The 25,382-nt window shown below is 61.7% G+C and overlaps 1 protein-coding gene across 3 annotated transcripts in view; it reads left to right on the forward strand.

Moving 5' to 3' along the window:
- Nucleotides 1-3,908: 3,908 nt before the first annotated feature.
- The window catches only part of SDC3 (syndecan 3), a 50,481-nt gene continuing 29,007 nt past the window's right edge, over nucleotides 3,909-25,382 (forward strand). For all 3 annotated transcript variants that reach the window (XR_008440568.1, XR_008440569.1, XM_053998517.1), the window contains exon 1: nucleotides 3,909-4,103. Coding sequence is in view for 1 of the 3 variants with exons in the window: in XM_053998517.1 (XP_053854492.1) it covers nucleotides 4,011-4,103 (93 nt within the window). In the remaining 2 variants the exon portion in view is untranslated. The remainder of the gene's footprint in view (nucleotides 4,104-25,382) is intronic.

The raw sequence follows: 25,382 nt of genomic DNA on the forward strand, positions 1-25,382 counted from the left end.
CAGGGATGGGGGATTCTCCTGAGACCCCACCTGCAGAGCTGCCCCAGCCCTGGAGCCCCCAGAATCAAGGATTTGGAGCTGCTGGAGAGAGCCCAGAGGAACCCACGGAGCTGCTCCAGGGCTGGAGCCAGGCTGGGAGAGCTGGGGGTGCTGCCCTGGAGAGGAGAAGCTCCAGGGAGAGCTCAGAGCCCCTGCAGGGCCTGAAGGGGCTCCAGGAGAGCTGCAGAGGGACTGGGGACAAGGCCTGCAGGGACAGGAGCCAGGGAATGGCTCCCAGTGCCAGAGGGCAGGGCTGGATGGGATCTTGGGAATTGGGAATTGTTCCCTGGTGCTTCCCCAGGCTGTGCCACAGAGCTGATGGTTCTACCCCCACTCACTCCCCCCTGCTGCCCCCATGATGTCCTGGTCTCCCTTACTCCCCCAGTTCCCTATTTAGGGAAGCTCCAGCTCTCCACTTCTTTCCCTGTGTGAACAGAGCCCCAAAATCAGCCTCTCCTTCCCACCAGTTTCTCCCATTGCAGCATCCAGGACCTTCCCTATCCCTTTGCTGCACTTTGCTGCATTTTAAATCCCTTTTCCAGAGGGACATTTGGGGAACGCTGATGAATCTGGGAACTTGTGGAGGCAGGGTCACGTGTGGCCAAGTGATGGAGGGCAAGAAAATGCCCATTTTACAGGAAATTACTTTGGCTTAGCACGTGGAAAGTGTGGGGTTTGAAGCCTGGACTCTTCCCACACCTCATTCCCACCCCTCAGCTGGGCCAGCACCCCTGGGACCCCACACTGGGATTGATCTGGGACCCCACACTGGGATTAACCTGGGACCCCACTCTGGGATTGATCTGTTCCCACTCTGGGATTAATGTGGGACCCTGTACTGGGACTGACCTTTCCCCTGACTGGTGTTAAATTCAGCAGATTTGGGGTTTGACTCCATTTCTGCCCAGCGTTTGAGGCCACCCTGTGCCCCAGCACCACCCCCAGCCACCGGGGCATGGGCACTGGAACTTTGGGGTTTTGGAGCTCTTTGGGTGTCTCTGAGCTCTTTGGGTGTCTGAGCTCTTCACCGCTTCATTTATCTGGAGGTGCCTGTGGAGCTCAGTCAGCTGCAGGTCTGGGGACAAACGTGGTGAAAACAAGGGAGAGAAATCTATTTTTTAATGTTGAATTCAGCACTGAGCGCTCCATTCAGGCTGGAGAGGAAGGGGAGCCTGCCCAGGCTCTGTGTTTGCTCCCCCAGACTCCTGCGGGTCCGGGGCCAGCCCTGGGCACTCTTCCCACCCCGAGGTGTTCGGGAATGGGATCGGCTCTCACCCGGAGCCCCTGGCCCTGCCCGGTGACAGAGGGGACACGGCCCGGGAAGGACACGGGGGCTCCGTGCTGGCCGTGCCTCGGTCCCTCCTGAGCACGGCTGGTGATTGCTGCTGGAGAAGGGATGTGAAGGGACCTGTCACCTCAGCCGGGACCTGTCACCTCAGCCGGGATCCCCTGTGCCACCCCTTGTCCCATCACAGTTGTGCCCAGTACCGAGGGGACACGAGGGGACCGGAGCTGCCGCTGTCGCCGCGGCCGCAGGGGGACAAGGCCCCGGTGGCAGCGCCCTCCGCCCGCCCCCGGCTCCTCCTGTGGGGTCCGACAAACCCCCGCCACCCTTCAGGGACCACCCCTGGGGTGCCACCCCTCGCTGGGGACCCGCGGGGACCCTGCGGCCCTGGCCCGGTCCCTGCAGGGGTGGCGGCGGCCACGGCGGGGCGGTGCAGCCCCAGCAACGCGCCCGGCCCGGGCGGCGAGGGGACACTGGGGGACAGCAGCCCTGCCTGGGGACACCCGGCACCGGGACCCCCTGCCTGGGGACAACAGCCCTGCCTGGGGACACCCGGCACCGGGATCCCCTGCCTGGGGACACCCGGCACCGGGACCCCCTGCCTGGGGACATCCCGGCACCGGGATCCCCGTCCCTGGGACCTCCCCGGCACTGGGACCCCCTGCCTGGGGACATCAGCCCTGCCTGGGGACAGCAGCCCTGCCTGGGGACATCCCGGCACCGGGATCCCCGTCCCTGGGACCTCCCCGGCACCGGCGGCCCCCTGCTCCACGATCCCCCCGCCCTGCATGGGACCCACCTGTGTCCCCGGGACCCCACTGCTTTGTGACACCCCCGGCCCGGGTGTCCTCGGTGTCCCTGAGACCTCCCCCACTGTCCCTGAGCCCCATCCCCAGTGTCCCTGGGACTGCCCCACCCCAAAGCCACCTCCTGTCCCCGGCCCCCCCATGGCCCCAGCGAAGCCCCCGGGCCCCCCTCTCTGGGACCCCCCTGCTCCGGGGCCACCCCAGTGTCCTGGGGATCCCCCCCGGGACGCCACCCGGTGTCCCTGGGATGCCCCCGGGACCCCTTTGCACCCCCTGCCCCGGGGACCCCTCCCCACCTTTCCCTGGGTTTTGCTTGGTTTGGATTCTGCTAATTACAGGACAATTAAAGCCCGATGGAGTCACTCGGGAGGGGCTCCCCAGAGCCCCCCCGATGTTTCCCACTCCCCTCGGGTGTTCCCTGAGTTCCCAATCCCGGGGCACTGGGAGGATCCTCAGGTGGGGATTTTTGGGGAGCCGAGTTCCTGCTCCCCCAGCCCGAGGTTCAGCTCCGTTTTTGGCTGAATTTGGCTGATTTTCCCTCCTTTGTCCCAGTACCCCCCCCCGCCCCCCGAGCCCCTCCCGGGCTGTATTTTGGAGGTAAATGAGGGGGTTTAGGAGAGTCCGAGTCTATTCTTAGGCCCGTGACGGGAAAGGAGGAATCCCACGCGTGTGGAAATGGCTCATTCCCATCCCATCCCAGCTCAGCCGCAGCCACGCCACCCCCAGGGGTGACCAGAGCCCCGAGCTCAGAGCGGAGCCACTCCAGGGACACCTGGCAGCTGTGTGGAGGTCACCGTCACGGCCCCGCCCTCCGATCCCACTGCCACCCCGGGCTTGTGAGCGGGGAAACTGAGGCTGGTTCAGCTGTCGGCCCGGGAGTGATTCCCGGAATGCCCGAAGATTTTCCCCTCCCATCCATCCCTGGGTACCCCCCAGGTGTCCCAAACACCACCTTGGGCTCCTCCCAGCTAATCCTGGGTGCCCCCAGACCCTCCGATCTCCCCCTGGATCTCCCCAGTCTGCCCCAGATCCCCCCCCACACACCCCGGGCTGCCCCCAGTTTGCCCCAGTGCACTCCTTTACCCTTTCCAGTGCACCCCACCTACCCCAGCCCCCTCCACCTGCCCCAATCCCTCCCCATCTGTCCCTGGTCGCCCCCCAGTCTGCCCCAGGTCCCCCCCTGTGCCTTCCCATTTAACCCACGGCCCACCTAATCCACCCCAATCCCCCCTTACGCCCCCCAGTTCTGCTCTCACCAACCCCAAGGTCCCCCAGTCTGCCCCAGACCCCTCCCAAATGTCCCCGTGGTCTCCCTCATCCCCCCCCCACGTTGCCCCCATCTATCCCCGGCTCCCCCAGCCTGCCCCACATGTCCCCCACATGTCCCCCACCCGAGGGTCCTCTCCATTTTCCCAGACCCCCCCCCCTCCATCTGTCCCCCAAGGTCCCCCCCCCACCCTCCCCGGGGTCCCCCCGTCTGCCCCAGACCCCTCCCATCTCCCCCAGGTCCTCCCCATCTGTCCCAAGTCTCCCCCAAACTCCCCCCCCCGTCCACTCCAGGACCCCTCAATCTCCCCCAGCCCCCCTCGGTCCCCCCCAGGCTCCTCCCCCGTCCCCCCCCCCGTCCCCTGCCGCCCCCTCCCGCTGTCCCCGGGCCGCGGCCGTGCGGGGCCGGGGCGGGGCGGCGGCGGCGGCGCGGGGGGGGCGCGGCGGGGCCGGGAGGGCGGCGCGGCGGCGGCGGCGGCGGCGGCGGCCCCGCACCCAGCGCCCGCACCCACCGCCCGCCTCCCGCGGGCGGCGGCAACAAAGGCCCTTCCCCGCCCCCGCCGCCGCCTCCCGCCGCCTCCCGCCGCCGCCGGCAGCGTCCTTGCGGCAGGAAGATGCCCGGGGAGGTGCCGCCGCCGGCGCCCCGGGGGCTGCGGAGCCTCCCGCTGCTGCTGCTGCTGCTGCTGCTCAGCGCCCGCGCCGCGCTGGTGAGTGCGGGGGCACCGGGCGGGGGGCGCGGGCCGGGGGACGCCGGCACCGCCAGCGGGACCGGCACCGAGCGGGGCGTGAGGGGAGGGATCGGCACCGGCACCGGGAGGGGGCGGCGGGGACCGGCGCAGGGCGGGGGGCAGCGGGCACCGGCACCGGGAGGGGTCGGCGGGCACCGGCACCGGGAGGGGTCAGCGGGCACCGGCACCGGGAGGGGTCGGCGGGGACCGGCACCGGGAGGGGTCGGCGGGCACCGGCAGCGGGAGGGGGCAGCGGGCACCGGCAGCGGGAGGGGGCAGCGGGCACCGGCAGCGGGCGGCCCCGGCCCCGCGGATGAGCTGCCGTGGGCAGCGGGGCGGGACCGGCCCCGGCACCGCGCGCAGATCGGTACCGCGGGGGACGGGGGTGTGTGCGCGGTGGCAGCGGTTCCGCGCACGGGCCGGCCCCGGGCAGCGGCGCCGCTCCGGAACCGGCCTCGGTACCGTGCGTGGCTCGGCAGCGGGCGGGGGGCGCGGGACCGGCACCGTGCGGGGTCTGGCAGCGGCAGCGGGCGGGGGGCGGCACCCCCGGGGATCGGGATCCGGCTTGCGGGGTCTCCGGGACCCGCACCCCGCTGCGGGGTCCCCCAGCTCCCGAGGGGCTCCGCGCCCCGCAGCCTGCCCCACGCAGCCCCTCGGTGCCCGCAGAGCCCCCCCGAGCCCGGCAGGCGCTGCCCCCGGGGCTGTCCCCTCCCCTGCGACCCCCCGGGCGCTGCCGGGCAGGGTGGCGGCCGTGGGGAGGGGGCTGCGGGCAGCTGCCGTTTGAAGGTCGTAGGGAAGCACGCCTTAAAAACCACCCTGAGGGGCGGAGAGGGAGGAACCCCCCCGCTGCTGCTCGGGGGCAGCAGGAACTTGCCCCCCCCCTCAAGCCTCCCGTCCGCCTCCCCCTCCCCGCCTGCATCCCCAGCCCCCGATGGGGCGGGGGGCGGCCGATGCAGCCGGGGCTGCGCCCGCAGCGCCCGCTCTTCCCCTTCCATGCGGCCGGAGGAGAAGGGGCCGGGCGTGCTCGTGGCGCTTCCAAAGCTGCTGCTCCCCCCGGGATCCGTGGATCCAAGGGATCCTGGGCTCCGTGGGAACCTCCCTGCCCCGCCTGCTCCCTGCCCCGAGCCGGGCGTTGGAGTTTTGGGGGATCGGGGCGCTGCTTTTTGGGGGATGCTCTCCGGGAAGGAGCCCGAGGATGCTTTTCCCTCCCAGCCCGCGAGCAACGGGACAGGGTGGTGGGGAGGAAGGCTGCTCCTCCTCCTCTTGAAGAGGGGAAGAAGCCCCAGGGCCTGGCTGCTGCACTGAATCACCCGGAGCTCATCCCCCTCCTCCCGGGGCTCTGCTTTGGGGGTGCTCCGGGCTGGCTCCCCCATTTCTGCACCAGGGGCGTTCTCCCGGCCCTCCCAGCAGCGGCTCTGCCCCTCTGGAGCAGAGACACAACTTGAGCGTCTCTGAGGGGACCTGAGACACTCCTCCAGCGCCTCTGGCGAATTTGCACGGCCGCTGGATCCAAGGGCGCTTCACCCAGCCCGATATTCCCGCTGCCGTGGATCCAGGGACGGCTCTGCCCCGCTGGGAGCTCCCTCCGCGCCCGGTGGCCGCGGTGCTGAGCGGTGAGTGCGGCTGTGCCGGTGTCCCCAGCACCCCTGGCAGTGTGGGGGCGGCTCTGGGGCTGCTCATCCCCCCCCAGATGAGCTTTTCCCCTTTGCTTTTGGGGAGTTGGAGCTGCTGGCTGCTGTTGGCGTTTCCTGGGGGATGTGGCCGCTCGGGAGAGGCTGTGGGGTCGTTCAGCGCCGGCCTGGAGGTGATGGGATGTGGGATGCTCCCAAGGGCTGGAGGAGCTGCTGCCTCCACCTGGATGGGATCCAGGCCTCTCCTCTCCCCTTCTCTTCCCTCCTCAATGCTTCGTTCTCCTTGGACAGACTCAGCTCCTCCCCTGGGCCACCGCGAGGGAAGCTCAGGCACATCCGTGACCATGGGATGGGGATGGATTTGGGGATCCCTGTTCCCCCAGCGCCGGATCCTGGGCCGTGCAGCGCCCGGAGCGGTCCTGGCTGCTCAGAGGAGCCGGGATGAGCGACAGCAGCCCCGCAGGCACGGCGAGCTCCCGGGGCTGAGCCCCTGGGGACGGGAACGGGGACAGGGACGGGGCCCTGGCGTGGCTGTGACACTCCCCGGGACCCGATGCCTCCCTTTGATCTCCTGCAGTCCCTGACCCCTCTCGGCCCGGCCTTTGGGGAAGCTGGGATGGATCCCCCTGGGATCAGTCCCTGTAACCCTTTATGTGCCAGCGTGGGAGAGCTGGGGGACAGGGGCTGCTTCTCCTGGCGAGCCCCACCGCTGGCAGAGGGGTTTTCCCAACCCTGCCGCAGACGGGTTTGGGTTTGGGTTTGGCTGTGATTTCCCAAGGCTCACGAGCTCATCCCTGGTCCCCTTTGGAGCTGGATATGGACCACGCAGAGAGAGGAGACCCAGGCTCCTGCACCAGCCCTTCCCGGGGCAGGGACGGGCTCGGCCCCCGTGGGACACCCCAGATTCCCAGGAGGGGCTCCCCTCCGTGCAGGGGGTGGGTGCAGCCAGCCCTGAGTGCCACCCCCGGCTCTGGGGTCCCCACGGTGGCGGTCAGGCTGCTTTGCTGTGGCTGTCGGAGCCCAGCTTAGGGATCAACTCATCACCTTAATTACCGAGAGCGCTGATTGGCCCTGACCTTTCCCAGGTGCCTGGAGCATTGCTGGGGTGGCCCTGGGGCCGGCCAGGTCCTGGCTCCCCGTGCAGCAGACCGGGGGATGCTCTGGATTTACTCCTTGTTTCACTGTGGAAGGGCTTCCCTTGCTCCCTGCCATCCCCCCAGATCCTCCCTTGGCTCAGTCCAGAGGGATAATGAGGGACACAGCACCCAGAGAGGCCCTGCAGGGTTTTGGGGTGAAGCACCCCCTTCCCCACAGGGATCTGGGGATGGTTCAGCCTCCCCACAGCTCCGGGTCCCAGCAGGCTGGGGGTTCACAGGACACCCTCATTCCCGTGATGATTTCCAGTGTTTTGGGCTCCCTGGTTTCCAGCCTGGCCTCGGGGCCAGGGGCAGGGTCTCTGCTGAGCTTTGGGGGTGCTCTGGGGTTTGGGGGTGCTCTGGGTTTGGTGTAATGGGTTTGCCGGGCTCAGCCCGGCCCCCAGGGGTGGGCTGGAGCTCCCTGGTGTGAGCTGGAGTCACACGGGGTCCAGCCCAGCTCCGTTTGTAGGGACAGCCCAGCTCTCCCAGTCCAGCCGTGCTCAACCCCAGCTCCTTCCTCTTTCATGGAGAAACTGAGGGAAAAAAAAATATCAATAAATAAAAGAATGGGTCCCTAAGGGGTGCAGGGTCCTCTGGCCACCGTCACCTCCTACCCCGGCCGGTGCGTGGCTTGGGAGCTGTGGCCGTGACGTGCCCGGTGTCCCCAGGGCTCCTTTCCCCCGGGAGATGTGCGGCAGCCCCGGGAGACGGCAGCGGGGGCTGGGGAATGCCGGTCCCGGGAACGTGAGCCGGGTACCAAACCCTGCCGGGCCCGGCGGGGCCCTGGGAACCGGGAGCTCCTCCCTTCCCGAGCCCTCGGAGGCTTTAACCCAGCCCTGGTGGGCTCTGTCCCCGTGTCCCGGTCCCTCCCGGCTCCCCAGGAGCTGGGGCCGGTCCCAGCCTCGCCTCCTGCCCGGCTCTGGGTGCGGCTTTGCCGCTGTTCTGCTCCTGCAGCCTCAGCCCCGGCGCTCTCGGTGCTCCGGGGACGGGGAGCGGGGATTTGGAGGGACAACCCCCCTGGAAACGTGGCTGGGCCTCTCCTGGGAGCGCGGGGATGTGCTCCCTGCATCCTCCCTTCCCTCCTCATCCTCCCCAGGCAGCCCGAGGCCCCCTTGGCTCGGGAGCTGCTGGAGAAGGATTTCTGGCCCTGCTCGGTGTCACCTCGGCCCCGCTGGTCCCTGCCTGGCTCCGGAGCCACCGCCCGGGTGTGGAGGGAGGAGCGGAGCCTTTCCCGTGCCCTGTGCCATTCCCAGCTTCTCCCTCTTGTTTTGTGCCGTTCCCAACTTCTCCCTCTTGTTTTGTGCCATTCCCAGCTTCTCCCTCTTGTTTTGTGCCGTTCCCAGCTTCTCCCTCTTGTTTTGTGCCATTCCCAACTTCTCCCTCTTGTTTTGTGCCGTTCCCAGCTTTCCCACTCATGATTTGTGCTATTCCCAGTTTCCCACCCGTGTTTTGTGCCATTCCCAGCTTTTCTACCCGTGTTTTGTGCCGTTCCCAACTTCTCCCCCTTGTTTTGTAGCATTCCCAGCTTTTCCACTCAGGGTTTGTACCATTCCCAGTTTTGTCACTCATATTTTGTATCATTCCCAGCATTTCCACCCGTGTTTTGAGCCATTCCCAGTTTTCCACCTGGGTTTTGTGCCATTCCCAGTTTTCCCCCCGTGTTTTGTTCCAATCCCAGTTTCCCACCTGAGTTTTGTGTCATTCCCAGTTTCCCCCCCGCACTTTGTTCCAATCCCAGTTTCCCACCTGAGTTTTGTGTCATTCCCAGTTTCCCCCCCGCACTTTGTTCCATTCCCAGTTTCCCCCCGTGCTCTGTTCCATTCCCAGTTTCCCCCCGTGTTTTGTTCCATTCCCAGTTTCCCCCCGTGCTCTGTTCCATTCCCAGTTTCCCCCCGTGTTTTGTTCCATTCCCAGTTTCCCCCCGTGCTCTGTTCCATTCCCAGTTTCCCACCCGTGTTTTGTTCCATTCCCAGTTTCCCCCCGTGCTCTGTTCCATTCCCAGTTTCCCCCCGTGCTCTGTGCCATTCCCAGTTTCCCCCTGTGCTCTGTGCCATTCCCATTCCCAGTTTCCCACCCGTTTTGTTCCATTCCCAGTTTCCCCCCGTGTTTTGTTCCATTCCCAGTTTCCCCCCGTGCCATTCCCAGTTCCCTCCCTGCCTCCCGGGGGGATCCAGCGGTCCTTCCCGGGCCGGGCTCCGGGGGGAGCAGAGCAGGAGCGGGGAGCTTCGTGCGGCCACTCCTCCCTCTCTCGCCATTAATTAATTTGACATTTAAGCCGAGCTCCTCGTGCAGAGCTCTCCGTGAGCTCCGGAGCAGCTCCAGGACGGGAATTCCGGGTGGGAGGGGAGGACGTGGCCGGATCCAGGCGGAGGAGCCTCCTGGGGTGCAGCACCTGCCCCCCCCAAACTCTGTTTTGGGGCCTTCTGTGGTCAGGAAGGAATGGGATGCGGCTGTGGGAAGGTGAAAGCATTTTTAGAGCTGGTTCTTTCAAGGATTTTTAAATTAAAATTGACTCAAAACCAAAAAGTTAATTCTGGGCTGGTTGAGGCAGCATTGAACCCGAGGGTGGCTCTGCACGGAGGGGACAGCATCGATGTGGGGGGACCCAAACCTCCTTTTCCACCTCAGCACCCCAGAGCAGCTGCCAGCTCCCTCCAGGCTGGACTGGGACGGGCTGGGATGGACTGGGACGTGCTGGGATGGGCTGGGATGGGCTGGGATGGACTGGGATGGACTGGGACGTGCTGGGATGGACTGGGATGGGCTGGGACAGGCTGGGATGGACTGGGATGGGCTGGGACGTGCTGGGATGGACTGGGACAGGCTGGGATGGACTGGGACAGGCTGAGATGGACTGGGATGGACTGGGATGGACTGGGACAGGCTGGGATGGACTAGGACAGGCTGAGATGGACTGGGATGGACTGGGATGGGCTGGGATGGACTGGGGCAGGCTGGGATGGACTGGGATGGACTGGGAGAGGCTGGGATGGACTGGGATGGACTGGGATGGGCTGGGATGGACTGGGATGTGCTGGGATGGACTGGGATGGACTGGGATGGACTGGGACGTGCTGGGATGGACTGGGACGGGCTGGGATGTGCTGGGATGGACTGGGATGTGCTGGGATGGACTGGGACGTGCTGGGATGGACTGGGATGGACTGGGATGGACTGGGACAGGCTGGGATGGACTGGGACAGGCTGAGATGGACTGGGATGGACTGGGATGGGCTGGGATGGACTGGGACAGGCTGGGATGGACTGGGATGGACTGGGAGAGGCTGGGATGGACTGGGACAGGCTGAGATGGACTGGGATGAACTGGGATGGACTGGGACAGGCTGGGATGGACTGGGACAGGCTGAGATGGACTGGGATGGACTGGGATGGGCTGGGATGGACTGGGACAGGCTGGGATGGACTGGGATGGACTGGGAGAGGCTGGGATGGACTGGGATGGACTGGGATGGGCTGGGATGGACTGGGATGTGCTGGGATGGACTGGGATGGACTGGGATGGACTGGGACGTGCTGGGATGGACTGGGACGTGCTGGGATGGACTGGGACAGGCTGGGACGTTCCCTCTGCCCGCCCACGAGGCCGGGTGTGTTTTCATCTCTGTGGCCGCACAAAAGCCTCTCCCTCCTCCCTCAGCACAGCTTGGCCGCGGCTCAAACTCTTTCTTTCGAGATAAAAATAACAGCAGCAACCTCAGGGCTGCTGCTTCTGCCCCGGCTGGTGGAGAAATGGGGATAATTTTAGGGAAAGAAGGGGGAGAACCTCAGTGTGGGGGAGCCTGGGTGCAAATCCCCCCCAAAGGGAGACCTGGAGTGGGGAGGAGGAGGCTGGAGCCAGGGAAAACTGGGAAAAGCTGAGAAAAGCTGGGAAAACTGGGAAAAGCCTCATCTCCCAGGCAGCACGGAGCACAACTTGTTGGCAAAACAGTTTGTTTGCCAAAAAATGATGTTTTCTGGAGGAGGAGGAGGAGGAGGAGGAGGGGAACGGAGCCGGTTCAGGAGCTGCTGAGGGAAGGGGGGGCCTGGCTGAGGTTTTTGGGGGGTTGGGAGGGAAACTCAGGCAGCAAATGTCAAAAATCCAACGCAGGGCTCTGTTTTGGGGCAAGGGAGTGGGAGTTTGGGGCCAAAGTGGGCATTTAAAGAGAAAAAAAAAATCTTATTTATTTCTCATTTCTGCAAGTTAAGCTGGAAGGGAACAGAAAATTGCTGTGTTTGTGTCCCTGCCCAAGCAGCTTTCCCTGCAGAGGCAGCAGGTCTGGGAGCACACAGGGAGCTTTGCTTCCCCAAACTTGATGCTAACCCACCATTCCCAGCTTTTCTAAAGGCAAATCTGGGCTCCTCACAACTTTTCCAGGCGCTGGGAATGGCCGTTGTGTCCTTGCAGAACTTCTCCATGCACCCAATGAAAATCAAGCAGAAAAAACTGGGATAATGTGTTTTTTTTTTTTTTTTCCCTGCATTTTGGAGGTTTTTTGGGGAATGGCATCATCCACACTTTCCTTTCCCCTCTCCCTCGGGCTCCAGTGCCAGGTGAGGGAGATGTGGGGATCTCCTGGAGCCGGGCTCAGGGTTTGGAGCCCGAGCTGGGGCAGCAGCACCTGGGGTGGCCTGGACTGCTCCAAAGCCCTGGATCCAGCCCGGTGGGAAATCCCAGAGCTGCCAGGGATTTGGGGATGGAATGGGGGGTTTCAGGCAGCTGGGACCCCCTGGAGGCAGCTCCGAGGGTGAGGTTCCCTTTTGTGGTGAGGATTTTGGGGTGATTTTGGGGTGATTTTGGGCTTTGGTGCCGCCGCTGCCTTTGTCACCTCCTCCTCATCCTCCTCCTCCAGAAATAATCCAGGATTTCATAATTCCAATTTCTTGCCCAGCTCGGTGCCCCCCAGCCCGGGCTGTGTGGGGGGGGCTCTGATGAGCACTAATTAAGCTCTAATTAGCCCCCAGCGGCAGCAGGTCGGTGCCCTCTGTGCTGACAGGTGTTAATTACCCTGGTGTTAATTAGGGAGAGCGCTGATGGGGGTATTGGGGGTCTGTCAGGGGCTCCAGGGCAGGGAACTGGGATGAAATGGGATCCTGGGTGGGGTTTAGCAGCCAAGGGAACTTTTCACCCCCCAGGCTCCTGTGGAATATGGGAATCCCATCCCACTGGGACACCCGGGCTCCGAAATCCCAGATGCACCGAATTCCTTGGCTTTGTTTCCCCTGCAGGAGCCGATTCTCCTCATTTACCAGTCATGACCTGGTGCAGGTGGGAGCTGGGCTGGGCTCCCCTGGATCCCGGGATCTGGATCCTGGGATCAGCCTCTGGCAGTGGATCCCGGGGTCTCCCTGTGACCTTGGACCCCAGCAGTGCCCCGAGGCCCTGGGACATTTCCTGCAGCGCTGGGGGGCCCAGGGCTGGGCAGGACCCCTGGATTTTGGGGTCTTCCCAGTGCTGCAATTGGGGTGGCCCAGCTGCTTCTCCCCCTTTGCCCTCCTGCCTTTAACTGGGATTAGTTATTTATAATTATTTATAATAATTGGGATGAATTAATCCTCCTCCACCTCGGAGGGCTGGGCCCTCTGCACGGCCAGGCTCTGGCAGGGTGTCCCCAGGTGTCCCACAGATGTCCCTAAAGCCACCAGGGTGATGCCCGGGGTGGAGCAGGAAGGTGCTGCTGGGATCTGTGGCTGGGATGCCGGGATGGGAGCAGATCCTGGATCTGGAGCATCCTGAATCCCTTCATTTGCCACGGCAGGAGCTCTTCGACAGCCGGCCAGGAGGAGGAGGAGGAGGAGGAGGAAGGAGAGAGGGATTCCATCGAGTGTGGCTGGCTGGGTGGGCAGGGATGGACACTGTCCCTCACAGGGATGTCCCTGTGTCCAGAGGGGCAGCAGCCCCGGATCCGAGAGGAAATGGGAATTCCTGGGAGCGGCTGGAGCTCGCAGGGTCCTCTCTCCCAGCCACCACAGGAGTTTGGGGCTGAGCTGGGACTTTTTGGGGCTGCCTGCTCAGGGAGCCCCTTCCAGCCCTGGAGCACCTGGGAATTGTGCTGGGCAGGGATCCGGGAGGAGCATTCCCGCGGGCTCTTCTGTGCAGGTTCTGACCGAGACTTGGTAAAAATCCTTCATTTCTGGGAGGGTTTGGGGATTTCTTTTTCCAAGGAGCTTTTTGGCTGCTGGTCCCACTGGCCTGGGCCGAGGCTGAGGGTCTGCCTGGGATCATCCCAGAGGCAGGGGAGTCCCAGGAACCCGACTGAGGGGATTCTCCTGCTGATTTGCCTTCTGATCCCACTCCGACATTCCCGAGTGCCCGTGTCAGCTCCGGCCAAGGCTGACTCTGATCCCAGTGCCCAAACTCCTGGATGAAAACATTCCCAAGGCCAAGCCAGGCAGCTGCTGATGCTGCCAGGGGTTCCAGGGCAGCAAGGGGAGTGGGATTGGGAAACAGAGCTGGCTTCCCATCCCTGCACCCCCCCTGGATTGGGTGCTGCTGCCCCTGGGCCTCCCTCCAGCCGGAGTTTTCCCGGTGGGCTGGGTGAGATCAGGATGTGAGGGGCAGGGATGGGAGAGGAGCCGGGCTGGACACTGAGGGCTGGCAAGAAGGGACCATTTCATCCCTCCTGCTCCACTTTGGATGCTCCGAGGGGTGAATTCCCCGTTCCCAGGAGATGCTTTTGGAGCAACGAGTGCCTGGATTTTTGCGAGGAGGCGCAGCTGGGCTGGCCCTGAGCCTCTCAGCCTCGTCCTCTTTGCTCTGGGTTTGGCCTTAAAAGCCCAAACCTGCCCCTGGCACAGGTGAGATTCCCACACGTTCCTGCTGCAGCCGGGGACCAGCGGGATCGGGGCTGGCACCCCAAAATCCCTGCTGCAGGCAGGGCTGGATCCCTCCTCGGCGCAATTCCAGCTGCTCCCAATGCTCCAGCCGGAGTTTGCCTGCAGCTATAAATACCTCGGAGCGCAGCAAAGCCCCCGGAGGGTTTCGGCTCTATATTTAGGTTCCTGCAGCACAAAGCCATATTGCACGGAGGCTGGGCAGTGGGATCTCCTTCTAGGAACTGGGGGGAGGAGAGGACAGGAGCAGAGGGGTGTGATGGGGCCTTTCCATGTGGATCCGGGGCTGGATCCTCCCCTTGCAGCCGCTGTCCCATCCCGGAGCTCCAATCCAGGCGTTTCTTCCCCCAAACCCCAGCAGAAGTTGCTGCCTGAGCGTGGAGGGAAGGGGGCATCAAACATTTATAGGCCTTGCGAATCAGCAAGGAAATGCCTGGCTCTGTTAAAATAGCAGCAGCAATTAGAGGAGAGGGAAAAAAAAAAAAAAAAAAAAAAGAAGAAGCCAAACTCCACATCCACGGCTCGCGTGCTGTCCCAGCGTTTTCCTGTCCCCAGCCGGGGTCACAGCTCCGGGGTTGGGCTCCCCAAGCCCAGCTGGGGGATGGGACAAGCTCTGAACCCCCCCAAACCCGACCTCGTGCCTCTCCAAACACATCCCAAGCTCAGTTCTGACCTAAGCTGAAAGGGCAGTGAGAAGTTAATTGGGTTCCTTCTTCTTTCGAGGTTTTGCAGCGGGGTCGGTGCTTCCTGCCCGCCTCTGCTCGCTCCTAATTAGGGAAACACCAAACCTGAACTCCCCCCGTGCCTCAGTGGGGTTTATCCTGCGGGGACTGGTCCTTCCCCTCACCCAGGGTGAGGACGGGGTGGGAGGTGAAGGAGAACAACCAAACCCCGAAGCTCAGGGGAATTTTGCTGCTGCTTTGTCTGACCCAGGATCTTCCAGAGGAAACATCCGCTGTTTCTCCAGCGGGCAGCAGGGCATGAGGGTCAGCCTCGCCTGCTCAAGCTTTGCACTTCCCTGCATAAAAATCAGGGCTTTGGTGATTTTTCATTATTTTTTTTCTCTTTGGCAAAAGTTAGAACCTGAATGAGGAGCAGAGCGAGCTCTGGAGTGAGGAGGAGGTGCAGGATCCAGGGCTGGGCATGGATTTGGGCTCTGCCTGCCCTGAGGTTTTGGGAACTGGGGCTTGTCTGGCACAGCTCAGAGCTGGTGTGGAAAAAGAGGAAAGAAAATTCCTGGAGGGGAAATCCAGGGAGGAAGAGCAGGGCTGGAGAAGCAGCCAGAGGGTGCTGGGGGTGACGGCCACAGGGACCTGGAGGGACACAGATCTGACATTCCCATGTGGGGATCCTGGTGCCCATTCCCATTCCCTGGTGCCCATTGCCCTGGCAGGATCCCAGTGCCCATTGCCCTGGCAGGATCCTGGTGCCCATTCCCATGTGGGCATCCTGGTGCCCATTCCCATTCCCTGGTGCCCATTGCCCTGGCAGGATCCCAGTGCCCATTCCCATTCCCTGGTGCCCATTCCCATGTGGGGATCCTGGTGCCCATTCCCATTCCCTGGTGCCCATTCCCATGTGGGGATCCTGGTGCCCATTGCCCTGGCAGGATCCTGGTCCATCTGACATTCCCACCGTTGGCATTCCGGGCCCTGTCCCCCCTCAGGGACGCTGCTGTGTTGGGCACTGCCCTGACCCCCCCAGCAGAACGAGGTTTCTCCTCCCTCTTCCCGTCCGTGCCAGGGCAGGACATTTCTGTCCCTCCTTTTTGCCACTTCCTGAGGTGCTTTCAGCTGCCTGGCACCGACCTGAACCACTCTGGGAAAAGAGGCCCCAGGTGCAGTGAGCCCCCCATCATTTATTTGTTCCTCACTGCTCCCAGGCTGGATCCCCGAGCTGCCAGGGCTGGGTTTGGTTTTCCCTCTCCAACAATAATTTTTAACTCCCCGGGAGCGTTGAGCAGCTCGGGACAAGTGACAGCAAACGTGTCAGGAAGGGACATTTGCACAGCAGGCTGGGGCTGCTGAAAATCCCTGCTGCTGTGGAAAGAGCAGGAGCCTCCTTCCTGCCTGGGTATTTGCTGAGGGAAACAACAGGTTGGGGAATAAATATTGGCATTTCTCTCCTCGGGGACTTCCCGGTGCCATCCCCAATGCAGCCCCGCAGGTGGACGCTGCCCCTGAGAGGGAAGACTCCTAGCAGCGTGGATTAGGGTTGGATAGTCTCTTTATTTTTATTTTTTTTTTTTTTTTTCCCACTTCATGGAAAAAGCCGTGTTCGCACGGAAACCAATCGGTTTGTGCAGCCCTGAAAGGCAGGAGCATCCCAGAGGCGCCTGAAAAGCCCCTGGCTCTCCGCTCAGCGTTGCAACAAGGTTTAGAAAATGAAAAGTAAAGCGCGGAGGGCGCGGGGCTCTTTGTGGAGGAGCTGGAGGGCTCCGGATCGGCGGCGGGAGCCGGGGATGGATCCCCGTGGATGCCCCGAGCCCACCGCCCCTTCCCGCCGGGGTCCGGGGGGAGCAGCCGCGCATCCCCCGGGAGCCGCGGGCCGGGGCCGAAGCCGCGGGTGCCCCGCGGGGGATGGGGGTGGCCCCGGGGCGGCCCCGGGAGCCGCCGCAGCCGCGGGCGAGCGCAGGGCCCCGCCGGGCGGGTGGAAAGTAGGTCGTGGCTGCGCTGGCATGGCCGCCCCGTCCTACATATGGAAATCGGGGCTATTTCTGGCCGCTCCCGGCGGGCTCGGCCGTGTCCCCGCTCCGGCCCCGCCGCGGGGCCCCGCCGGGCACAGCCCCGCTCCCGGCCCTGCAGCTGCTCGGGGGATGGAGCTGCGGGGCCGCTGCCCGGGGATTCCTGCCCGTGACACCTTTCCCTCTCTCCTGGGGTGGGTGATTCCGTCCTGTGCATCCCACTCGGCTTCCCGGAGCTTGTGGGGGGGTTAATTCCTCATGGAAAAACCCTTTTCCAGCTGCGCTTGTCCAGGCTCCTCAGTCCATCCCATGCAGGGCTGGGTCTCCCTCCAAGGCTTCTCCCCAAAGCCAGCCCCTGGGCTGCTCCCATCCCCTCCAGGCTGGGCTCCAGCTGGAAATCCTGGATTTGGCAGCATCTTAATCAACCTCGCTTTGCATTTCCATGGCAACCGCGAGGAAGGTGGGCAGGAGCTCCTTCCTGTTGGGCACACAGGAGCTGGCAAACAGCGGGTCCTGCTGCTGGGGCAAAAAAGCACCTCCCTGGGTGGGATAATCCTAATTAAAGGCCAGCAGCACGGGGAGAAGGGCTGCTGCGGGTTTTCCCCAGTGCTGAGTCCTGCCTGTGGGGAGGGGGAGCCGGTGTTGATCCAAATCTGCCTGTGAGGGTCTCTAATATACTCCTGATTGTTCATTTTTAGGGTTCATTAGCTGTGGCTCAGCACCAGAACAGATCCTGGAGGGTCTCCAGTAACGGGACTGGCACCGTTTTAGGGGCAGGCAGGTGAGGGTTGGCTTTAGGGCATGACAGCTCTGTCCTTTGCCTGCCACTTAAACATGGCCTGGACACATCACCCCCACGTTCCCGGGGTTTAATGTGTTTGTGGAGAGCTGGGAAGGGGCTCAGCCTGGAGAAAAGGAGGCTCAGGGGGGACCTTGTGGCTCTGCACAGCTCCTGCCAGGAGGGGACAGCCGGGGGGGTCGGGCTCTGCTCCAGGGAACAGGGACAGGAGGAGAGGGAACGGCCTCAGGCTGGGCCAGGGCAGGCTCAGGGTGGACAGCGGGGAAAATTTCCTCGTGGAAAAGTTTCTCAGGCCCTGGCACAGCTGCCCAGGGAGGTTTGGAGTCCCCATCCCTGGGAATATTTGAAGAATGTGGCACTCGGGGCAGGGTGAGCGGTGACAGCCCGCTGCTGGGTTAATGGTTCAGCACCAGGGTCTGGGGGGATTTTCCAACATCGGGGGTTTTCCAACATCAGTGATTCCAGAATCCCATTGATGTGTGACCTGGCTGGGCCTGGATGCTCCCTGCACCTCTCAAAAGGAGAGAAAAACCCTTTTGCAGCCTCGTGTGCAAAACCTTTCGAGGTGAATTTGGGGCTGGGACGACGCCTGTGGGGAAACCCCAAGGAGGAAGAAACTTCTGGGGGGAGCCAGTGGGGGTTTCCAGGCTGGTCCATCCGGAGCAGTTCAGGAAGAACATTCCCACATCTGGGACCGGTGGGGTTTTGCACAAAGCACCCCAAAACCCGTTAAAGCAGGGGGCACCCCCAGCTCTGAGGGCCTGCTGCCCACCCTCCCTGCAGGGACGGGACATGGCCCCTCCCTCCGCCTGCTCCAGACCCCCTTTCCACGCTGGAAATTCCCCTCAATTGTGCCAATCCTTTTGCTCCTGGAACTCGGGGTGGGGGCAGTCCCGGGTCCCCCCAAACTGCAGCACAGTGAGGGGCTGGGGAAACTGAGGCAGCGGCTGGGAGGGAGAGGAGCCGCCGGGGAGCAAGGATTTGGGGAAAGGAGGATGACTTGTAGGGCTGGAGGATGTTCCCTCTGGGAAATCTGCCCCTGGAGCTCTCCTCTCCTTTCCCAGCCCATCCCTGGGGAGCTCAGCCGTTCCCTCGCCCCCTTAATGACCACAATTAAGCCGACCCCAGCAAATGAAGTGGCGCTTAAGGAGCCAAATAAAACGGGAAACACCCCACGATTGCTTTCTGTGGTCGTTGAGAGGCTTTTTGCTCCCGCAGCTGCCTCTCCTGCGGTGTCGAGGGAGCGTCCCCTGGCACGGCGACAGCGCCCTGGCACAGTGACAGAGCCCTGGCTTCCCAAAGGCACCCCCAGCTCCCTCGGGGACTCCTTTGGGAGCGACCCCGGCTTTTCCCGAGACTCCTCAGGGGAAAAGCAGCCCCGGTGCATCCAACCGTGGGACAGCTCCCTCCGGGCTGGTGTCCCCGTGGAGGGAGGTGGCTTTGTGCCCGCGGGGACGAGCGACACCGCGGTGGCCCCGAGCAGGGGGATTTGTGCCTCCTGAGTCACCGAAAGCAGAAGCGCTTTGGGGCCGGCTCGTGGTCCCTGGGCTGTGTCCCCGTGTCCCCAAATCACCCGTGGCGCTCCTCCCGGGCCTGGGGGCCGAGCCCCGGCTGTTCCCCACGGGAGCGCTCCGGGAAGAGCGGCTGGAGAAGGTTCCCGGTGCCGGCTCCACCGGGGCTGTTTCCCCGGGCCCGGGGGCGTTTCCAGCTGAAACCTTTCCTTCCACAAACACCATGAGATCATTTTCCTCTCCCCGGCGCACAATGCGCCATTGTCCTGCCTCTTCCACTGGAAATCGACCGGGGAATGTGAGCCGAAAGCGCCCTGATCCCTTCCCCAGCGCCGAGGGAGCCGGGATGGGGCTCCTCAAACATCCCAAAGCCTTTTTGGGCAGGGTTTTCCCTGGGAGAGACCGAGATCGGTGGGATCTGGGTTCCTGCTGGGATCTCAGCGCCGGGATCGCCTGAGCCAGGGGGGCTGGGAGGGCCGGGGCTGCGCTCGGCTGGCTGCAAAAAACGGGAATTGCTCTTTTCCTCGCCTTTTCATTGTTCACGGGGCTCTTATCGGAGCGGGCAGGAGCAGCCGGGATCGGCTCTGGGCGGGAGCTGCAGCGGGAATGAGACGTCAGGGCCGAGGGTTGGGGGGACAAAAATCCCGTGGTTTTGTGGAGCTGTGGAATGACGGAATGGTTTGGGTTGGAAGGGAGATTTAAACCTCATCCAGCGCCACCCCTGCCATGGCAGGGACACCTCCCCCTGCCCCAGGTGCTCCCAGTGTCCAGCCTGGCCTTGGGCACTGCCAGGGATCCAGGGGCAGCCCCAGCTGCTCTGGCAATTCCAGCCCAGCCCCTCCCCACCCTGCCAGGGAACAATTCCCAATTCCCAAGATCCCATCCAGCCCTGCCCTCTGGCACTGGGAGCCATTCCCTGGCTCCTGTCCCTGCAGGCCTTGTCCCCAGTCCCTCTGCAGCTCTCCTGGAGCCCCTTCAGGCCCTGCAGGGGCTCTGAGCTCTCCCTGGAGCCTTCTCCTCTCCAGGGCAGCACCCCCAGCTCTCCCAGCCTGGCTCCAGCCCTGGAGCAGCTCCGTGGGTTCCTCTGGGCTCTCTCCAGCAGCTCCAGGTCCTTCCTGTGCTGGGAACACAGCCCAAGGTGGGAGCGGGATCTGGCCTGGACTGCTCGGGAAGGGGGAGGAGGAGGAGGCTGGAAAAGTCTCTGGGAGCCCTGGAAAGCCAAACTCTGCTCGCGGGGTGCCCGTCTGGGTCCCGGTGTGCAGCCCACGGTGCTGCCAGGGATTCCCTGTGCTCCAGCCCGGGGATATTTCTGTCCCACCGGGATCTGGCCTTAGGGAGAGCAGTCCCCCATCCCCTCACCCCTGCAGCAGCCCCGGCTCAGCAGCTCCTTCTCCTCCTCCCTCTGCTCCCGGCGCATCCCAGGACACAAAACCCCCAAATCCCCAGCTGGGAGCCGCCAGCCCATCTGCTCCGTGCCCTCTGTGCCAAACCCTCCGGAGTCGCCCAGGGCTCGGTTTTGGCATCCGAAGCTTTGGGCTCCCGCCTTTCACATCTCCCTCAGCGGTTTTCCAAAAAAAAACATTAAAATAAAAAAAATTACTCATCATTATTAAAACTGTAATAACAATTTCAAACCCTAAAACCCTGCCAAAAATATTACATCGAGTTTATTTCTACCTCAACTTACCTCAAATGTAGCATTAGCAATGAAACCAATTGAAGTATGAACTAAATAAGAAAATCGATACTACTTCTATTGCAATAAATAACATAAAAAATATGAATACTATCAAACATTCAACCGTGCAAAAAAACCCACCACCAGTTTTCTTTTAGTAACACATAGACATAATTATAAAAACTTAAAAAAATTATATTATATGAATTTATCTAACCGTTCTAAATCCATTCAGGAACAAGTTCAAAAAGTAAAAAATTTAACAAATAAAATTAAAACAAACAATAAATCATAATTTAACAAATTATTTAAAAATAGTTTTACACCTTAACTACAAAAAACTTTACAAAATAAATTTTTATACATTAATTATTATAGTAACAATGCCAATAATACCTTATATACTTCACTATACACAACAATCAATAAACAAAACCTTCAAAAAAGTTTTTCCCGTTCAAGAGAGAGGGGGAAATGTGGGAAAACAGATTTATAGAAAACTCTCAAACCCTAACAAAAACCTCACATGTTATGCATCTGTATCCAAACCTTAAGAAATATCAACTTAGAAACAGGACAAACATTGTTAAGAGAAAAATAAAACTAAAACCAAGTTTTATAAATTTTCTATAAATCTATTTCCCACAGGTTTTTTTTTCCCCCCTCTTAATTAACGGGAGACATGCAGGTGTGCCTGGGAGCCAGCAGGGAGACAAACCCGGGATTAGTTAAAACCGGGCCTAGGAATGACCCACAAGACAAACCCGGGATTTGTTAAAACCTGGCCTAGGAATGACCCACGAGACAAACCCGGGATTTGTTAAAACCTGGCCTGGGAATGACCCACAAGACAAACCCGGGATTAGTTAAAACCGGGCCCGGGAGCCACCCGGGATTAGTTAATCCATGCAGGGAAGGTTCAGGAGGGCCCAGGGCTGGTCCAGCCCTTCTCCAGCAGCTCCATCTCCCCCGTGCCTCAGGGACAGCCTTTAGCCAGGGCTGGTGTGAGGGGACAAGGGAAAATGGCTTTCAGTTCAAATAAAGGAGATTTAGGTGAGATCTAGCAGGGAAAATATTTGCAGTTAGAGCAGTGGGACACCGGGCTGGGATTCCAGCTGGGGCTGCCCCTGGATCCCTGGCAGTGCCCAAGGCCAGGCTGGCACTGGGGCTGGGAGCACCTGGCACAGTGGGAGGTGTCCCTGCCCATCTCCCCTGGCACTGGATGGGATTTCAGGTCCCTCCAACCCGAACCATTCCATGAATCCATGATCCCGAGGTGCAGGTTGGTGGGACACACCTTGGCCAGACTGTGCAGGGGATTTTGTGCAGCTCCTCCAGGCGTGGAGCTGCTTTTCCTCGGAGTTTGGTGGCTCCCGGGCGTGGAGCAGCCTCCTGGCCCAAGCAGCTCTGGAAACGCATCCTGGGGCTGTTCCTGTGCTTTCTGTGGATCTTTCCTTGAGTTTTCTTGTGCCATTCCTCCGGGAGGAGGGGATTTAACCCCCCAGGAGCACCTCAGAGCTGCCAGAGCCCCCGCCCTGAGTCCCATCCCCTCCAAATCTCCAGGTTTCTGTCCCCTGCTTTGGGACACTCCTTCCCCGTGGCTTTCCCCCTCCCCAGCTGCCGGCCCGGCCCGTGAGCGGGATTAGGATCCCCGGAGCCATCTGGGCCCTGCAGGAGCAGCCCCTGCTCAGCCCCGGAGCCCGGAGCAGGTCAGGAAGCCTGAATCCATGTGGGAACGTCCCGGTGAGCGGCTCAGCCCCCAGGGAGGATCCCCCTCAGAGCCTCCCCGTGTCCCCAGAGGGGCTGGCTTGGGGACACTCCTCGTTTTGGGGTCGCTGGGGTGGCAGGGGTGGGTGGCAGCTTCAGGGGCCAGTTTGGAGCCAGGTGCATCCATGGAAAGAGGGGGAAAATCTCCCAAGGGCATCTCCCAGCTGTGTTTTGGGGAGATTTGGGCCAGAGCCACCTGTCATGGTTGGGATTAAGATGAAAGATCTCAGAATGGCTTTGATGGGAAGGGAATTTAGGGATCATCCTGTTCCAACCCTGACACCTCCACTGTGCCAAGCTGCTCCCAGCCCCAGTGCCCAGCCTGGCCTTGGGCACTGCCAGGGATCCAGGGGCAGCCCCAGCTGCTCTGGCAATTCCAGCCCAGCCCCTCCCCACCCTGACAGGGAACAATTCCCAATTCCCAATTCCCAATTCCCAAGATCCCATCCAGCCCTGCCCTCTGCCAGTGGGAAGCCAACCCATGGGAGCAGGGTGTGAAAAACACGTTCACTCTCCTGTGACAATGTAAAAAGTTCAGTAAAGGACAAGAGGAGACAAGGACCACAGAGCAAAGGTTATTATGGGGTGCACCTTGGCACTCAGCCAAGAGCACGCCGTCACCTTCGGGGACACCCCTTAAATTCCTTTTAATTACATCAGCCTGTTGCATATTCATAGACAATTATGCATGGTAAACTTTTCCCCAAACTAGTTTAGGTGCTCCAAGAATTGTTCAGCCTGGCTCCTCCTGGGTTCCACCTTTTCAGAGCGTGCACATTCCTTGGCTGTGCTTTCAGTCCTTTTGATCCCCTCCCGTTTGGGCGCTGGCCCACGCTGCCTTCAGGCGGTGAGTGCTGCTGGGGGGCAGATCTGTACAGGTGTGCTCACCCTGTGTCCATGGGCTGTTATCCCATCCCAGCAGCATTTTAACACGGGCACACCGACATCAGCGACTGCACTGAGCTTCATTAACAACAGAAATGAAACCTGTGTCTTTACAACACAGATATTTAACACCACACGTATAAACTCCACTTTAGTATTTGCCAAAAGCTGAAATATAATATGGATCTGTAACAAGGGGGTCCCGCCCCTGCACTCGGGGAGGGTGGGAAGGGCAGGTTGGTCATGTATCCATCTCCGTGGTGCCTCTCGCTGGTGCCACCTCGGCTCTGGTGGCTCCGTGTGGCCGCTGTCACCCGTCCGAGCGGTGCCGTAATTCCCTGTAATCCCCGGGCGGCTCCGGCCTCACCTGGCGCCGGCGCTCACCGGAGGGTCAGAGCGGGCAGGGCCGGCACCGCAATCGGCTTAGGGGGATAAACCGAGGGACAGAGGGACAGGGGGATGGGGGACAGAGGGACAGGGGGATGGAGGACAGGGGGACAGGGGGACAGGGGGATGGGGGACAGGGGGACAGGGGGACAGGGGGACAGAGGGACAGGGGGACAGGGGGATGGGGGACAGGGGGACAGAGGGATGGGGGGGACAGGGGGACAGGTGAATGGGGGGCAGAGGGACAGAAAGACAGAGGGAGAGGAGGGATAGGGGGACAGAGGGACAGTGGGAGAGGAGGGACAGAGGGACAGAGGGACAGAGGGACAGAGGGACAGGGGGACAGATGGACAGAGGGATGGGGGGACAGAGGGGGAGGAGGGATAGAGGGACAGAGTGATGGGGGGACAGAGGGACGGGAGACAGAGGGACAGAGGGATAAAGGGACAGGACAGAGGGACAGAGGGGCAGTGGGAGAGGAGGGACAGAGGGACAGGAGGGACAGAGGGACAGGAGGGACAGGGGGACAGAGGGAGCTGCTGGCGCCTGGGGGTGGGGCATTGAGCCATAGGGGGTGTCCATTAGGGCTGGGTGTCCCGGGTGACAGCAGTGTCACCCTGGGGCACCGGGTGGCCTTTGCCCTCTCGGGACACTCCCGGTTTGTCGGGGCTGCTGATGGGTGGCACTGGAGATGTTGTTTTGGGGTGGGGGGAGTTCTGTGCACCTCAGGGGGGTCGGGGCATTTCTGCTCTCCCTGGGTAAAGCCTTGAGGTCCCTGCCCCACCTCACTCCTGGTGTCCAGGGAGAGGAATTTCCTGGAGGGTTTTCCTGGAAGTTTGCCAGTAGGATTTTCCTGTAGGATTTTCCTGGAGGATTTTCCTGGAAGTTTTCCTGTAGGATTTTCCTGGGGGGTTTTCCTGGAGGATTTTCCTGGAGGGTTTTCCTGGAGGGTTTCCTTGTCGGGTTTTCCTGGAGGATTTTCCTGGAGGGTTTTCCTGTAGGATTTTCCTGGAGGATTTTCCTGGAGGGTTTTCCTGTAGGATTTTCCTGTAGGATTTTCCTGGAGGGTTTTCCTGGAGGATTTTCCTGGAGGGTTTTCCTGGAGGGTTTCCTTGTCGGGTTTTCCTGGAGGATTTTCCTTGTCGGGTTTTCCTGTAGGATTTTCCTGGAGGATTTTCCTGGAGGGTTTTCCTGGAGGATTTTCCTGGAGGGTTTTCCTGGAGGGTTTTCCTGTTGGGTTTTCCTGGAGGGTTTCGGGACACTGCCCCACGGACGTTGTGCAGACAGGGAGCACCACATTCCCTCGTGGGATGTGAGGGCGGTGGGGCTGTTCCCTGTTCCTGCAGCCGGGTCCTGGCAGGGTTTTGGGGCCAGGGAGAGCAGAACCATCAGCCCTTTTCCAGCATTGCCACTCCGGGGCTGGGCTGGGAGCCCAAATCCACATTTCGAGTGCAGCCCAGTGCGCAAAACCCTTTATTTGGGATAATTGTAGGTGAGTGTAGGGCACAAAAAAAGCACTTTATTTTGGGTATTGTGAGGTTGGCGCAGGGCACGGCGCCTCCTCCACCCCAAAAAGGGGCAGCTCTGTGCCCTGGGCCTTGTCCTGCCCGGTGTCCCTGCGCCTCCTGGCATTGATGCACCCTCCGAAATCCGGGAATGCCACGAGCCGCGATACGAGCTGCTAAAAATAGGGGATTTATCCAGAGCCCCTGGATTGTGCTTTTTGGGACGTGGGCAGGAGGGGAGGCAGGACGGGGCTGGGGTGAGCACGAGCTCTGGGTGCAGCGGGGACGTTTTTGGGGGGCTGGTGTTTGTAGGGAAGAGCAGAGGAGATCCCCGCTCCTTCCAGAGGTGATTCCTGGTGAAGCTGCTGGAGAGGGGCACGACCCTGCCGGGATTGGCCCCGTGACTCAGTTTCCCCCGGGTGACAAGGGGGTGGCACTGAGGGTT

The sequence above is a fragment of the Vidua macroura genome, chromosome 25 (assembly GCF_024509145.1).
Source record: "Vidua macroura isolate BioBank_ID:100142 chromosome 25, ASM2450914v1, whole genome shotgun sequence".
Classification (NCBI taxonomy): Eukaryota; Metazoa; Chordata; class Aves; order Passeriformes; family Viduidae; genus Vidua; species Vidua macroura.